Source organism: Macrobrachium nipponense, chromosome 42, assembly GCF_015104395.2.
Source record: "Macrobrachium nipponense isolate FS-2020 chromosome 42, ASM1510439v2, whole genome shotgun sequence".
Lineage (NCBI taxonomy): Eukaryota > Metazoa > Arthropoda > Malacostraca > Decapoda > Palaemonidae > Macrobrachium > Macrobrachium nipponense.
Window position 1 is genome coordinate 30,864,290 of NC_061103.1, and position 14,963 is coordinate 30,879,252.

A 14,963-nucleotide genomic window follows, 5' to 3' on the forward strand; every position below is an offset into this window, starting at 1 on the left:
CTCCATATCATTTGCTGGATCTAGAATGTCGATGGTTGAGAGAAAACTACAACTCTCAATTGACAAAATTATTCAGTGGGCTGATATGAATGGATTTAAGTTTTTCGACAAACAAAACTACTGTTGTCCATTTCTGTCGTATTCGGGGAGTACATCCTGACCCGGATATATACATCAAAGGCCAACGGATCCCATGTGTAAATGAAGCTAGATTTTTAGGTTTGATATTTGATTGCAGGTTGACATGGGTTCCTCACTTAAAGGCATTAAAAGTTAAGTGTCTTGAGGCTCTGAATCTTCTAAAAGTATTGTCACATACATCATGGGGGGCAGACCGCAAAACTATTTTAAAATTATACAAGGCCTTAATTTTTTCTAAAATTAGTTATGGGTGTGAAATATACTCCTCAGCCACCCCAAGCAGATTAAAGGTATTAGATTCTATACACCATGCTGGTATTAGATTGTCTACTGGAGCGTTTAGAACTTCGCCTATTCCAAGTCTCCTTGTTGACGCTGGAGAATTAACTTTAGACCTTTACCGAAAGTCTTCTATTATTCGGTATTGGTTTAGGTTGCAAAGACTTCCCAATTCTTTAGCTTGTCAGACTGCAAACTTTGTAAGGCATTTTAGATATTTTGAGTTACACCCAAAATTTTCTCAACCTTATGGTTTTCGGGTAAAACAATTAATAAACGGTCTTGATATAGCAAGAAATAGAGTTCTTCCATTCAAGATATCAGCAACCCCTCCATGGAAATTACCAGATATATCTTTTTGTAAATATTTTATTGGTGTAAAAAAGAACATGACTGAATTAGAAGCCAGGTCTCTCTTTCATGAACATGTCGAAGAACATAGGGAATCGATGGCTCCAAATCTGATGCTGGCGTTGGATTTGGAGTATATAGTGGTTCTTTTAATTGTAGAGGTGCACTTCCTCTAGTATCTTCCATATTTACTGCAGAACTATATGGCATATTAACCGCTATTGAGAAAATAGCATTAAAAGATGAGGGCAATTTTACCATTTTAGTGATGCAAGAAGTGTCCTTCAAGCTTTAGAAGTTTTTAATTCTAGTAACCCTTTGGTTTTAAAGATTTTAGAGTGGCTTTTTATTATTGGTCTGAAAGGCATAACAGTTCGATTTTGTTGGGTTCCGGCACACGTAGGTGTGTGTGGAAATGAGGAGGCAGATTCACTGGCAAAGATGCTGCAGCTGAGTTGCTACCAAGAAGGTATCCCATTCCATGTAATGATTTTTTACCTACAATTAAGAATTTTATTTGTAATAATTGGCAAAAGCATTGGGAAAGCTTAGCTGATAATAAGATGAGAGAAATAACAAATGTTATATCCCCTTGGAAATATAACGTTATGCCCCGAAAGTGGGAGACTACTCTTTGTCGTCTCCGAATTGGTCACACTCGGATGACACATGAGTTTTTGCTAGCTGGCCAACACCAACCATATTGTGACGACTGTTTGATACCCTTGACCGTGAAGCATTTGTTGACTGAATGCCCCACTTATAGCACGGAAAGAAATAGATATCTGTTTGAGGCTCGAGGTGAGGATGGCAGGTTCATCCTTGCCAAGATTCTTGGACATGATGTGTCATACAATGCAAGTGGCATTTTTAGATTTATTTCAGAAGCAGGTCTTCTGAAAGCTATTTAACTTCTACAATGATATATTTGCTTTTATGGTTTTAATTGAATATACTTTTATTCTTTATTTATAATAAACGATATCGGCGTCAATGACCTTCGATGTCAGGATGCCAGAAAACTTCCAATCATTCATTCATTCATTCAAATTCAAGTTCCAAAGAAAATGGCTACAGAAAAAGTTACAGAAAATAATAGGAACCACAGAAAGAAGAGATAGATCATAATGAAAAACAGAGAGAGAGAGAGAGAGAGAGAGAGAGAGAGAGAGAGAGAGAGAGAGAGAGAGGTCACCCCATTTTCGAGAATTGTAAAATCACTAGCCTACCCACAGCGTGGGAAACAAAGTTCCTTTAATAAACAAAAGGGGTCCAGACAGAGTGTCCTGATCTTTGATCTTAAGGACCTTCCTTGTGTATATAGATACATAAGAGCCAATGATCTGAGAGGCTGGAATCGAAGTGGGCAAGAGCAATTTTAAACGCAGTTTAAATTATCATTGAGTTGTACCGCTGTTACTCTTATTCGCACAAAGAGAACATAATATAGTAGTACAACATTCCTTAAGGTGAACTCCACTTCAGGGGATATAATCAACGCCATCTTGAATTCAAGATGGCGTTGATATAGGTGACAAAATCTGTAATCTTATATCGTGGTTAAGGTGGGGCTGATATCCAGCATCAAAATCTAAGAGACGAAATCAACTTACATAACTCGGTGCCAAACTCATAATTCCAATCTTAAAGTTAAATGCACATGATATACAATGTATAATTCACTTAGAATGTCATTTATTCGTAAGGTCAAATCAATATTAAAGGGGTAACCATAGCTCTATACTGGTTAGTATAAACAAAGCCATGAGTGTCATGGTGACAAAACGATAAAACGAGTAATCAGTATTCAGCTACTGTGGTGGAAGTGGGTTGATTCCTGTTCTCAGTACAAAATTTGAATTCACAGGAATATATGACCCCGAGCTAAATTCGGTTCATACCTCTCTTGGTAGGCATATGGATAGGCCTTTATCACCGCTGTACGAAACCCAAAGCCAAAACCAAAAGGCAGCGAACGGAGTGAAGGTGACACTCGAAAAAAGTATCTTGAAAGCTCAAAATGACGAGAAAAAACATTGGACTGAACGACTTGCAGGAGCTCTCAAGCAAACTTAACACTTGAAAAGCACTTTAAAATGATTCACGAAGAGCACTACCTACTAATTAAACATATTTCGTTATCGCCTTTGTCCTAGGATGGTCATTTCGGTAAGTTGAATATGAATTTAGAATCTAGGCCTCAGGCCAAGCACTGGGACCTATGAGGTCATTCAGCGCTGAAAGGGAAATTGACAATAAAAGGTTTGAAAGGTGTTACAGGAGGAAATCCTCGCTGTTGTACTGTGAATCAATTGTTAGGAGAAGGGGGTGGGTAAGTAAGATGAAGAAAGAGAATATAAAAGGAGGCACAGTAAAAGGAACGAAAGCGGTTGCAGCTAGGGGCCGAAGGTACGCTGCAAAGAAACTTAAGTGATGTCTACAGTGCACTGCATGAGGTCCACTGACGGCATTAACCCCCTACGGAGCATTTCGATAAGAGTGAAAAATGATGAATCCATTCGAGCATTCATCGATGCAAAGGACACAAATACTCTCAAAATAACACTACTGTAAGGCCAGTTAAAATATTAACTTATGTTTTGTCATCACCTTCGCTTATATAAGATCAGTCATTCGAGTATTTACTGCCCTTGAAACTTTAATCTTTGACCAATCGTACTAAATGACCCTCAATACCGATTGGTACTCCCCTATCTATCGAAGTACCGTGTCTTAGACGCTGGCGGTCACTGCCTCCACTTCTCTCTCTCTCTCTCGATCTCTAGCCGCTTGTATGACTTGACTCACAGTGTAATCTCCATCCAAGTCTCCCGCCAAGCTGTCCAAGTACTTTACTCTTTGTCTACCTCTCGCTCTCCTCCCCTCTATCCTTCTAGTGAGGCACAAATGCTCATCTTCTCACTTCTTATTATATTTCCAACAAAATTCATTTGTCTCTTCCTTATCTCTCTTACAAGGGCTCTCTGTGTTCCTGTTCCAGGTCTTTTAATTTCATCTTCACTACTGTTAGGCCCCGTCCACACGGTCGAGCTTTGGTCGACGAACTTTGTCCGATGTGTCGTCAGAAGCGGAGAAACAGCGAGAAAAGTCAGAACTTTGCCGCGGTTTCTCCGCTTCTGACGTCACTTCGAACAAAGTTCGTCGAGCAAAGCTCGGCCGTGTGGACGGGGCCTTAGACATGTCTCCTCGTGCATATAGATTCTACCCAATATTTCAAAGATTAAACGCATTTTCATTTTTTAAAAACCTGTCCAGTGCCTTTCTTGCATACATTAGTAACAAATTCAAACATTTGCAAAACACAGATATGAAAGTACTACTAATCGTGTGGGAATGTTAGCAGCAAAAATTTGTAGATCAATTATTTTCCAGTTATCATCAACTGGTATTTTGAACCGTAATTAAAATTCATCCTCTTATATATATCTCGCTGTAAGTATGATTAAACTTCGTTATAAATAAAATGCTTTCATTTTTAGCAACATTCAATTGAAAATAGTCTAAAACATGTTCGTTATCCCAGTTATTTACCCAAGCTGAGATGTCGGTAAGCGTAGGCGTACTAAGTCGGCCACAATCAAACCCTAATGACACAATTTTGGATCCTGGCCAGGTCAGAAGCAATTATCATTTCCCGTTGGACTCTTATTATCCACTGACTCACTATATATGGATCTACTTAAGCAAGGTTAACCACAAAAAGAGAAAAATTTAAGTGAAATTCAAATTGCACCACAATACCAACAACAGAATACTTGAACACCCACGCGTTATCCTTTGTCCTGCCTCGCATCTACCCAGGATTAATAATGAGAGCTCTGTTAATCCTGGCATCTACCAATGGGTATTATCCCTTTGCCTCCTCCCCAAGAGAAGCATTCTCCCCCAATAACATCACCGAACAAGTGTCAACTTAACGGACAATCTATGGTCACAATTTCCCCCCCCCCCCCCCCCCGCCCCCCCACAAGTTGAGAACCACTGACCTACACGACGGGGTACCCGGAGCCAACTCACATAGCTTAAATCGCAGTGCAATTCAGTACAAAGTTTCATATTAGCCTATCGTAAGTGGCATTTTGTAATTACCATTCAATTTAAAATACTGATTCACTTATCCATTGAATTCACATATATATCTGCAGGATGAATTGCTTACAAAAATGCATGCAAGTATACTTGTTACATGCTTATGCTTACAAGAGATGTAACATACTCAACACAAAACCCATGCCTTGAATAACAACATAACTACTGATATTTTTCAAACATAAGTAGAGAGAGAGAGAGAGACCTTGACCAGCAAGCAAACACAATGTAGATCATACTTTATCCTGACGCGAGGCATACACCCAATACACACACAAACATACTTGATTAAAAATGTGTAACACTACTTCTATATCAAGTACAGCACAGTACTGTACTGCACTACATTAAACAATGTCAACAAAATAAAGGAAGGAAAGAAAAGAAAAGGAAAGGAGAGAGAGAGAGAGAGAGAGAGAGAGAGAGAGAGAGAGAGAGAGAAGAAAATATTAATCATTGCTCACTGTTCACCCTCATGGGCAAAACAAAGAAAGTTTCGGTCAACTTGAGTATGTTTGCCCTTTCATTGGCTACCCTCAAAAACATAACAAGACAGCCTTGGCCGTCTGCAAGCTTTCATTCCTTCAGTGTCCAGTACCTCCAGCATAGTACTAAGGACGAGATCTCGCCCGTTTGGATGGGATTGGCGCACCTTCTGAAAACCTCATTGTGCTTATTAGATTTCTCCGGTAAGTACAATATAATTTTAGTATTTTCACCAAACTTGGGAGAGTTCAAATAAATCAAAATCTTTTAGGCGTGAGGTCCGTTAAATTTTGAAGAAGAAGAAAAGAAGAGAAATCAGCTTGGAGTGCTCTATGAACATAATTGCATTCAAGAAAATTTTGCATGGCTTTGCTTTGCTCTGCTATGCCGATTTCACAAGATAAGTGTAATGATGTGTTGTTTCTTACAACTGCATTGTAAATGTTATGGGGAATGAACTGTGTATCCCATACCACACAATACAGTACAATAAGTTACACTACAATTACCAACTGACAAAACTGAAGAAATGAGAAGGTTTTACTAAGCACTATTTCAATCTGCATATATGTACGGCACATAACAGGCTGTCATCGCAACAACCATTTTCAACTCGTTCCCAGTCAAGACGTTTGAAAGAAAGCCCACGCTCTGGCCAAGACACAAGAAACTGTGACATCAGCAACATTTTGAGGGTGTAAAAGTTTGGGTGGACCAAACTGGACCCACTGCTGAGAAGGTTAATTGTAAAGCATGTCCAGAGTTGAAAGTTCTAGCGAACGTGTCAACAGGTTTCAAAATGAATTTTAAATTTTAAAATTAATTTTTGAATACTTACCTGCAGACCGGATATTGGCATGCACAGCCAAGTTCGAAAGTCCATCGACATTCTCTGGTCATCAGTTTAACGGCACATAGATGGCGCTAGTCTCGCCACACCAACAGAGTTAACTTAAGAGTGACCATTCTTCACTCTTCCCAGCTGAAATGGGTAGAGTAAGGAGATGAAGAGAAGCTTGGTTTCACATGATAACTTTATTTTGTCCATTCCTGTATGACAAACTGAATGATAATCATTCGACACATTTCTAGTACTTGGATGTATTCACAGCGTTGACATAAGCAATAGATAGAAGTAGTGCTTCAAACAATACATGATTATATACATAATATTACCATAATGAAATGCTAATTTGGGGTTGGGTACTACAAGTGAAATACAGATAGGTGCTTTAAGTGATGACAATTTTTGTTAAGCAACGTTCTTCAGCATTTTCCATTTTTGGTTCTCCATTTTTGACCTGGTAACCATCAGACAGCTAGGCTATTGCTTGGAAAGATGCTACTGATCTCACTTAAAGTATGGTTGGCAAAGGCTGTACATTAACCAGGAGGGTGTGGTCAAATTTACAGGATTTGAGGTTAAAAACTTTCAATAATGCTTATGGAAGGTCAATGACACAATTTATGAGGATAACCTCCATAAGTGGTTGGATGAAAATGGTGGTAAACCTACGGTATCAGCCCAAGTCAAGGGGATCACCAATGTTGCCACTATAGACTGCTATCGAGGATGGGGATCACCAATGTTGCCACTATAGACTGCTATCCAGGATGCTGATGACAACACTGACAACAGGGTTGATACCACTTCTCAACAAGTACATAACTTCCTTATCAAGTTTTACAAATTATCAAAATTTATAAGCAGAAATCCCACTGTCAGAGTAGGCTCAAGGATTACTTCTGCCCTCCATCTCCAACTCCCCTCTTATCACCAAATTCATTCACCAGATTATTCAAGAAGCTCCATCTACTGCATTGGACATGAATACATCATTGCCATGGTCCTTCACCTCTTCATCCATGTTCACTTGAGTAATCAGATATCTCTCTCCACCTCCGAATTACTCCTGGTGGCATCACACCTTTTCCTTCTCTAACGATTCAAACTTTTGACACAAGGTCACCTGCAGATAGTGAGGTGTAGTAATACCACTAGCCACCTTCCTTGAAATGAGCACATCACAATATCCAATTTGGTGTCAAAATATACGTACATTCCTAGGCTACGAAACAGGGACACATATGAGTGAGAAAGGTATAATCATTCTGGTTTTAGTCTCTTAGAAACTTATGTACTTTGAGAAAAGTACATAAGTACAGTTCAGTAGTTTATATGTACTTATGCAATGTGGGCTACTTACCATTGTAGGTACTGGTTGTATGGACGCACAAATTACTTATGGTAGTCTTTATCAATGTCAAAACAAGTGAGAGAAGTTATTCTACAACTACTACTCTTACCTCTGGCCCCCGGTGCAATCCACAGAAATCGGTTGTTAGACAATGAAATACCTGGCAGACATGACTAACTATCTTTTGTGGACATTGTGCTTTTATTGGGATGTTTAATGTGACAAAGGTCTCAATGGAACTGGAACAATTCACATGATAATATGCCCTATTTATTGGGAGCATTTTGACAATATGTATTGTTTATTACTCATCTACTTCACACTGCATGCAAATTCAGTATATTCCTTGACTATGTGTATGTTTGCATAATTTTGCCAAATTTAGGCTTGGAGTGTGGGGTGGATAAGATTTAGCTAGAATACATTACTACATGATATCAAAATTTGAACAAAGCCACTCCAAGTTAGCCCTAATAGAACTGAGCATGCTTTGAATCATATTAGGTTGGAAGGTTTTTGAAAGCAGGTCAGGTAGGACCTGCCACTGTACATTAGGTTAGATTTGGATATTCCCAGGTATTTTAGCTTACAGGTTACACCTCAATACCCTAGGTTAGGTTAGGTTAGGGTGTATCCTTGTCATTACAGTATTTTTGGTACTTCTAAGTAATTTCGTAATTTATTTCAGGATTATTGCTGACTACTATACACACAAAACTATCTATGTTTCTGACTAGCTATCCTGTGTTTTATACTCTTACGGCCATTCCTCCTGAAGCATACCTTCATTTCTGGATCCCACCATCTAAACACAATAGTTGGTGATGCCCTGGCTTGCTATCTAAGTGTCACCTACTCAAAGGTGCTAATAGTAAACATAGCAGAAGATCTTGGGACACAGCGTTTATTATTAACCCCACGGGGATCAAAGTATCTATACCACCATTTCTATATTGTGTGGTCAATAAATTATATTAATAAATGCTATCTTCATACAGCCATTTACTTTATATTCACCATACAGTGTTTAGTCGAGTTCGCTGGAAAACTAGAACTTTAATAAGGCTTCAAAATGGCTGAATGGTCCAAATTTGGATGCTTTATTTTTTACAAAAAGCTCAATGAAAATGCAGGTTACTTCATTTTGAAGACACCCAAAAAATTAGAAGTATGGTTTTCTTATGATTACCTCAGTTTATGCTGTTTTCAGCTTAAGTAACACGGGGGACTAACTGTAACAGCACCTTGCAGTAGGTGACACATAGATAACAAGTTCAAAGTAGCACTGACTAGTTTCCTATTGGGCTGCGGTTTAAGTTGTGCAAGTTTTCTTCTATTGCACAAGAAATGCTTAAAAACACACCATGGATGAATCCTAACCTTACCATCTATATACCTACCCTATCCTAACTTAGGCTGGTAGAGGGCCAACCCAAACAAAACATCGTTTATTATGCATACAAAATTTTGTGTGTGCAACAAATAAGAAGGAAATGTGGATAAGTGGTTGTGTAATCAACAATCATGAAAACTGAAAAAAAAAGTTGCCAATTTTTGCAAAAACTAAAATTATCTTAGATATTTATCCTACCCGAAGCTAGCAATCTGGGTTTGTGTGGCTGCCCGCCACACACACCCTGGCCCCCCTTCCCCTATTACCAGGCCTCTTAGCGGTGTTTCTACAGAAGCAGTCCGCACGGACTGCAAGGAACGTAACCGTGGATACGACATCCACTAGGGATTGGGGGCCGTCCAATGTATTTCGCCGTGTTTAGTACTGGCCCCTGGAGGGTTAATTACAGTCGTCCAAATAAATATTACTTAAAATTCTTGCTCAGTAGGTAAAACTGCATAGAAAAACCGCAACTGCCATAGTCTAGGCCGCCGCGGATAAGTACCCTAGATCTACCGTAAGGGATCCTATTTAACATCATAATCACATTCAAGTGCACAGTACACACCAGCATGTATAGCCACGGATCCATAAACTCAAACTGATTTTCTAGTTTTTCCCTTTCGTTTCATTATTCCTTCTTCCATATAGCAATGACTTGACTTCTTATTTATTGTTTCTTATATACATGCGACTTTTAATTGTCTTTATATTTACTTTCGTTTTCGGGACTTGAATCATTTGAGTGTTTGTGTTTAATCACAGACCATTAATTTGCCCTGCTTTGAGAGCACACAAGCCAGTTTCACATTAAAATTTCATGACCCTGTCCAGTCACACCCTGAAAATATAGTGCTAGTGCAATATCATAATTGTGTTGTCTTCTTGCAAGAGAGTAAGCACCGATGACTTCCAATTATAGCGTCTTAGAACTGGAAGGGTTGGTAACGCCATGTTCTAAACTTCTAATAAGAAAAATGAGTGGGACGTATTTTTATAATGGTTAGATTGACTTGAAATCTGTAACTGTCTCAAATATAGTTTTATAAACGTACGGATAAAACAGCAATAAAGAATTAATTTTAAGTGCAAAACAATAAAACGGAACTTTGAAATAAAATTACCAAACTGTACTCTCACTGGCGGCAGGACATTTCATTTCAGTTTTTCGATACTGAGTTCGCGTTATTTCTGTTTTATTTATAAACGCTTTCTTTTGCTCGATCTATATACCATTTCTACGTGTCCCACTTTTCTTTTGTTCATCTTCCTTTTCATAATAATATTGCTAACATTGGCTGTTACCATTTTTCTTTGTCTATCATTAACAATTCGCTGTGAAGCTATATTTCCCAGCTTATTCTCAGGGAAACATTTTCCCTCCTCTCTTCTAACTTTTTTCCATTCATATATGAAAATGGCTTTCTTGTAAGTCTCCACACCATTTAATGAAATGACACCAAGAGCAGGAAGTTGGTCTTATCGTCAAACATTGTTGATTGAAAAATTTTCAGTTTTTTGAGATTTCCATTTTGCTGAACCTTCTTCTTTCACTGAGCACTTGTAACTGTTGAAGCAGTCAACATAACAATTTCCGATGTCAATATATAGCTCTCTTGTACGAAGGAAAATGCTTTTGTGAATATTAAAGACCATTATTAAATAATTCAAAAAGTTTAGGACTAGTCGACAAAACACTATTGTATTGAATTAACGGGCAACGACTATAATCTAATCCGCATGAAGAAGAAAGAGGTCCTCAAGTTTCCTTCCTCTGTTCTAACGTCTTTATGGCGACATTCTCATTCAAATGGTGCTGCCCTTTCAGCTCACCTTGTCTCAAAAAAAAAAAAAAAAAAAAAAAAAAATCATCTCTCTATTATAAGACCTCAGATATTGTTTGTTTGTATAGTGCTTTTGCGTTGCATGGAACCAGTAGTTATTCAGCAACGGGATTAACGGCTTTACGTGACTTCCGAACCATGTCGAGAGTGAACTTCTTTCACTGGAAATACACATCTCTCACTCCTCAATGGAATGGCCGAGAATCGAACCCGCGACCATCGAGGTGCGACGCTGATACCATACCAACCACGCCGCTGAGGCGCTACCCCAGATATTCAGATGCTATGATGACTAAAAGAAGTCGATTTTTAAATTGATATTTTAAATAGATGACATGAGAAAGCGCATAAGAAGTAATGAAGGGGTGAGGAATTTACAGGAATGGCAGGATCAGAATGGTTTGAGATGAATAGGTCATTAGGAGAGAATGGAGGAGGATGATCCACTGCTTAGTGTTTATTAATGTTTCTAGTTTAAGCTCTGGATCCGTATCTCATGTTCCTGCGAGGTCAAGTGATTCTGCCTGCAATTTGGCGGCATGTTTTTGTTTTTATGGTGTTTTTATGTTGCATGGAACCAGTGATTATTCAGCAACGGGACCAACGGCTTTACGTGACTTCCGAACCACGTCGAGAGTGAACTTCTATCACCAGAAATACATATCTCTAACTCCTCAGTGGAAATGCTCGAGAATCAAACTCGCGGCCACCAAGGTTGTTTTGCCACGGAGCCAGATAGTGCTCCTGTAGATTATATCTTCTGATCACCTTATGGCAATTATATTATTTTCGTGGACAAATTACGTTTACATTCAATCCTTTTGAAAAGTAATTTTGGTGTTTCTATTAGTTTTTTTTTTATATATATACTTGTCTCTCATAGCTTGTGTGCATCTCCCTCAGTCAGTATAAAAGGCATGTCTGCACAAGGTATATTTTGAGAAGAGTCAAAACTTGTATGTCTCATATTCTAACTTATTACCCGGCACGCAGCTTATGATAATATAATTATATATATATATATATATATATATATATATATATATATATATATATATATATACCATGGGTTGATCACGAAGTAAACAACTTGTGCTGTACAAGCTTAGCTTGGTACAAAGACATCAACAAACACACTGATGTGAGACATAAATCCGGTAAAGGAAAAAAAATCTGAACAATTTTTATCTTTCTCGTGTATTATGTTCTCGTTTATGATCGTCACCGTTGCAGGAGGCGCAGCCTGCTCCCGCATTATTCAACTTTAATGAATTGCGTTCGAACGTTCGTAAGAGAAACACAAAGGTAGAAATTTATTCATGACACATTTCTTTAAACACTTCCCTGTTGCTTATTTTGTTTTTATTTTTTTCATTTTTGTTATCATAATGTTTCGTCTTTCATTTACAGGTAAAAATTTACCTCCTCACGCCTACTTTCAGTAGGGAGACCTTTTGTAGACCGAATAGAAGCGTTACGTTAACAAAAACCTGAACTGCGGGTGTTGCAGTTACAGAACCCATCCAGGGTTAGACTAAAGGTGCGTCCACACGGTCGAACAATGTCCGACGGACAAACATTGTTACCATAGGCGAAGCAGGATGACGTCATAAGCGTTGAAACGAATGAAGTAGATCTGGCAACAAACAATGGTACCAGATGAGGTTGTTTACCAGTGTTTTTACTCTGCTCACGAGGCAAAGACCGGCAGACAATTGTTAATTGGTAACAATGTTTGTCCGTCGAACATTGTTAGACCGTGTGGACGCACCTTTAGGCTCCGTCCACACGGTCGAGCTTTGCTCGACGAACTTAGTTTGATGTGACGTCATAATCAGGGAAAGTCAGAACTCTCCCTACTTCTGCCTTTCCCTGCGGGGAAAGTAGAACTAAAGTAGAACTCTCCCCACTTCTGACGTCAGAACCAGTGCTGCCAATGAAATTTTTCAGTTTCCCCCAGGACCTCAGTGAAAATTCCCCCAGATTCAACTAAAATCCCCCAGATCGTAATAAAACTAACATTTAGTTAAATGAAGTATATTTTAATCAAGTTTACATATCAATGGTTAATCCAAGTGTTATTCCTGCTCTTCTTTTGCCTCTAAATTCACAATAAAAATAAAATTTAGTTAAATGAAGTCCATTTTAATCAAGTTTAGGCCTTCATATCAATGGTTGATCCGAGTGCTATTCCTGCTCTTCTTCTGCCCCTAAATTCATTGTTATATTATTTTCTTTCATACATTTAATGTACTTGGCACTTGTTATTCCCTTTTCTACATCACTGATTAATGCCTTGCTTGGTTCCCAATTAGTACATTTTGAATTGTTTTTCGTGATGGATTGTTTGGCCAAAATTCTATCAGCTACTGTTTGTGCTTTTAATGAATTAGTGTTCCTAGTTTTAATGTTGTTCACTTGTGGTAAATACGATAGATTTGTCATAAATTCAGAAATTAGTGCAAACTTGGAATTGCCTATGGCATCTTTGATGGAACGTAAAATATACCAGTATTGTGGGATGTTGTCACTTGCGATAGATAAAACTCTTTAGCTGTGAGCCGATAACTTCTCCACTGATCGTCAAGTTCATTCACTTGAGCTAGCGGTGCTAAATTAGGGAAATTGCTTTGCAATCCCAGTTATTGATGATGACGAAAGACTTACGTTTGATGCAACAGCTGGATCAGGAATATTTAGCTCGGTAATTACACTGTCTTCATCAAATGGAAATCTCTCCCTTATTTGAATGCAGAGCTCGACAAGGAATTTCAGGCAGTCATTCTTGAATCTTTTCACAATATCACTTGGTAATGGTTCATGTATTAGCTGTGTCATCGCTAGTCCTCCCAGGTAAATGTTATCATGACTTTTGCGATTATTTTTATTACTTGGATCAATATCTGAAAGAATGGTACATACTATTAAGGAGATGAATGCATTTGGAATTTCCGACTGCATCCATTTCCTAAATAGTTGTACCATTCTTCGTTGAGAATTTTATGTTTAAATAATTCAACATCCATTTCAAAACTGTTGGCTATCTCTTAAAAATAACGTAATTTAAGCGATATATTCATCTTATTGCTTAATTCCCCCAGATTATCAGCAATGTTTGCCAAATTCCCCCAGACGATCCCCATTTCCCCCAGATCTGGGGGAATTCCCCCAGGTTTGGCAGCACTGGTCAGAACTCTCCCGCTGTATCTCCGCTTCTGACGTCACATCGAACAAAGTTTGTCGGGCACAGCTCACCCATGTGGACGGGGCTTTAGGTAGCCTACGGGCGAACACAGCCGCGAAGTGAATGTAAACAAGCTGACCTCAACAGCGGTCATTCAGGTTTGTCGGCACTTCTCGGTGTCTCGAGGACGAGCATTGGCACAGCAGCCATCTTGTCCATGAGATGATCATCTTTCGATAACGTCAGTCCTTCGCTGGGTCCGAGGATCTTCCAGATCCTTCTATACAGATACAGGCATCTGGAACTTACCAGTCTAGGTTCCACATCCTTCGGGGAGACTGGCCCTGCAATGATGATGAGGATTCATGAGATTTAAGGCTAAGTACAAGCATCAACAGGTGGAACCAGAAAAAAAGCTACACACAGTTGCACCTTGAAGTAATGGTTGGAAGGTCGAACAGGAAGACTGGAGAAAGGAATAGTGGTGAAATAAAAGGCTAAAAAATGGCTGGGGCCTGTAATGAAAAAAGTTGGATCTGATGTTCATTTTTAGTTTTCTGTAAAAGAAAACTATTGTGCCGGCTTTGTCTGCCCGTGTGCACTTTTATCTGTCCCCCCTCAGATCTTAAAAACTACTGAGGCTCGAGGGATGGAAATTGGTATATTGATCATCCACCTTCCAATCATGAAACATACCAAATTTCAGACCTCTAGATGAGCAGTTTTGATTTTATTTAAGGTTAAAGTTAGCTATATTCGTGCGTCTGGCAACGCTATAAGGCAGACCGCCACTAGGCCACAGCTGAAAGCTGTATGGTGCGCTCATACAGGAAACTCGATTTCCTCAGCGCAAGTTTTACTTGTTGTGTTTATCGTTAATTCTTACTTTTAGTTAAGACAGACTAGCTGTTCACATGCAAGAGAAGTCTCCCCAGAATTGAGAAACCTTATCAAACGAAATTCTAGAGATACTTGAG

The 14,963-nt window shown here is 38.8% G+C and overlaps 1 protein-coding gene across 5 annotated transcripts in view; it reads right to left on the bottom strand.

Annotated features, from left to right (window-relative positions):
• Positions 1-11,966: 11,966 nt before the first annotated feature.
• Positions 11,967-14,963, bottom strand: part of LOC135213042 (sodium-coupled monocarboxylate transporter 1-like) — a 28,950-nt gene continuing 25,953 nt past the window's right edge. For all 5 annotated transcript variants that reach the window (XM_064246869.1, XM_064246868.1, XM_064246867.1 and 2 more), the window contains exon 12: positions 11,967-14,330. In XM_064246869.1, the coding sequence (XP_064102939.1) occupies positions 14,137-14,330 (194 nt within the window). In that variant the 3' untranslated portion in view covers positions 11,967-14,136. The remainder of the gene's footprint in view (positions 14,331-14,963) is intronic.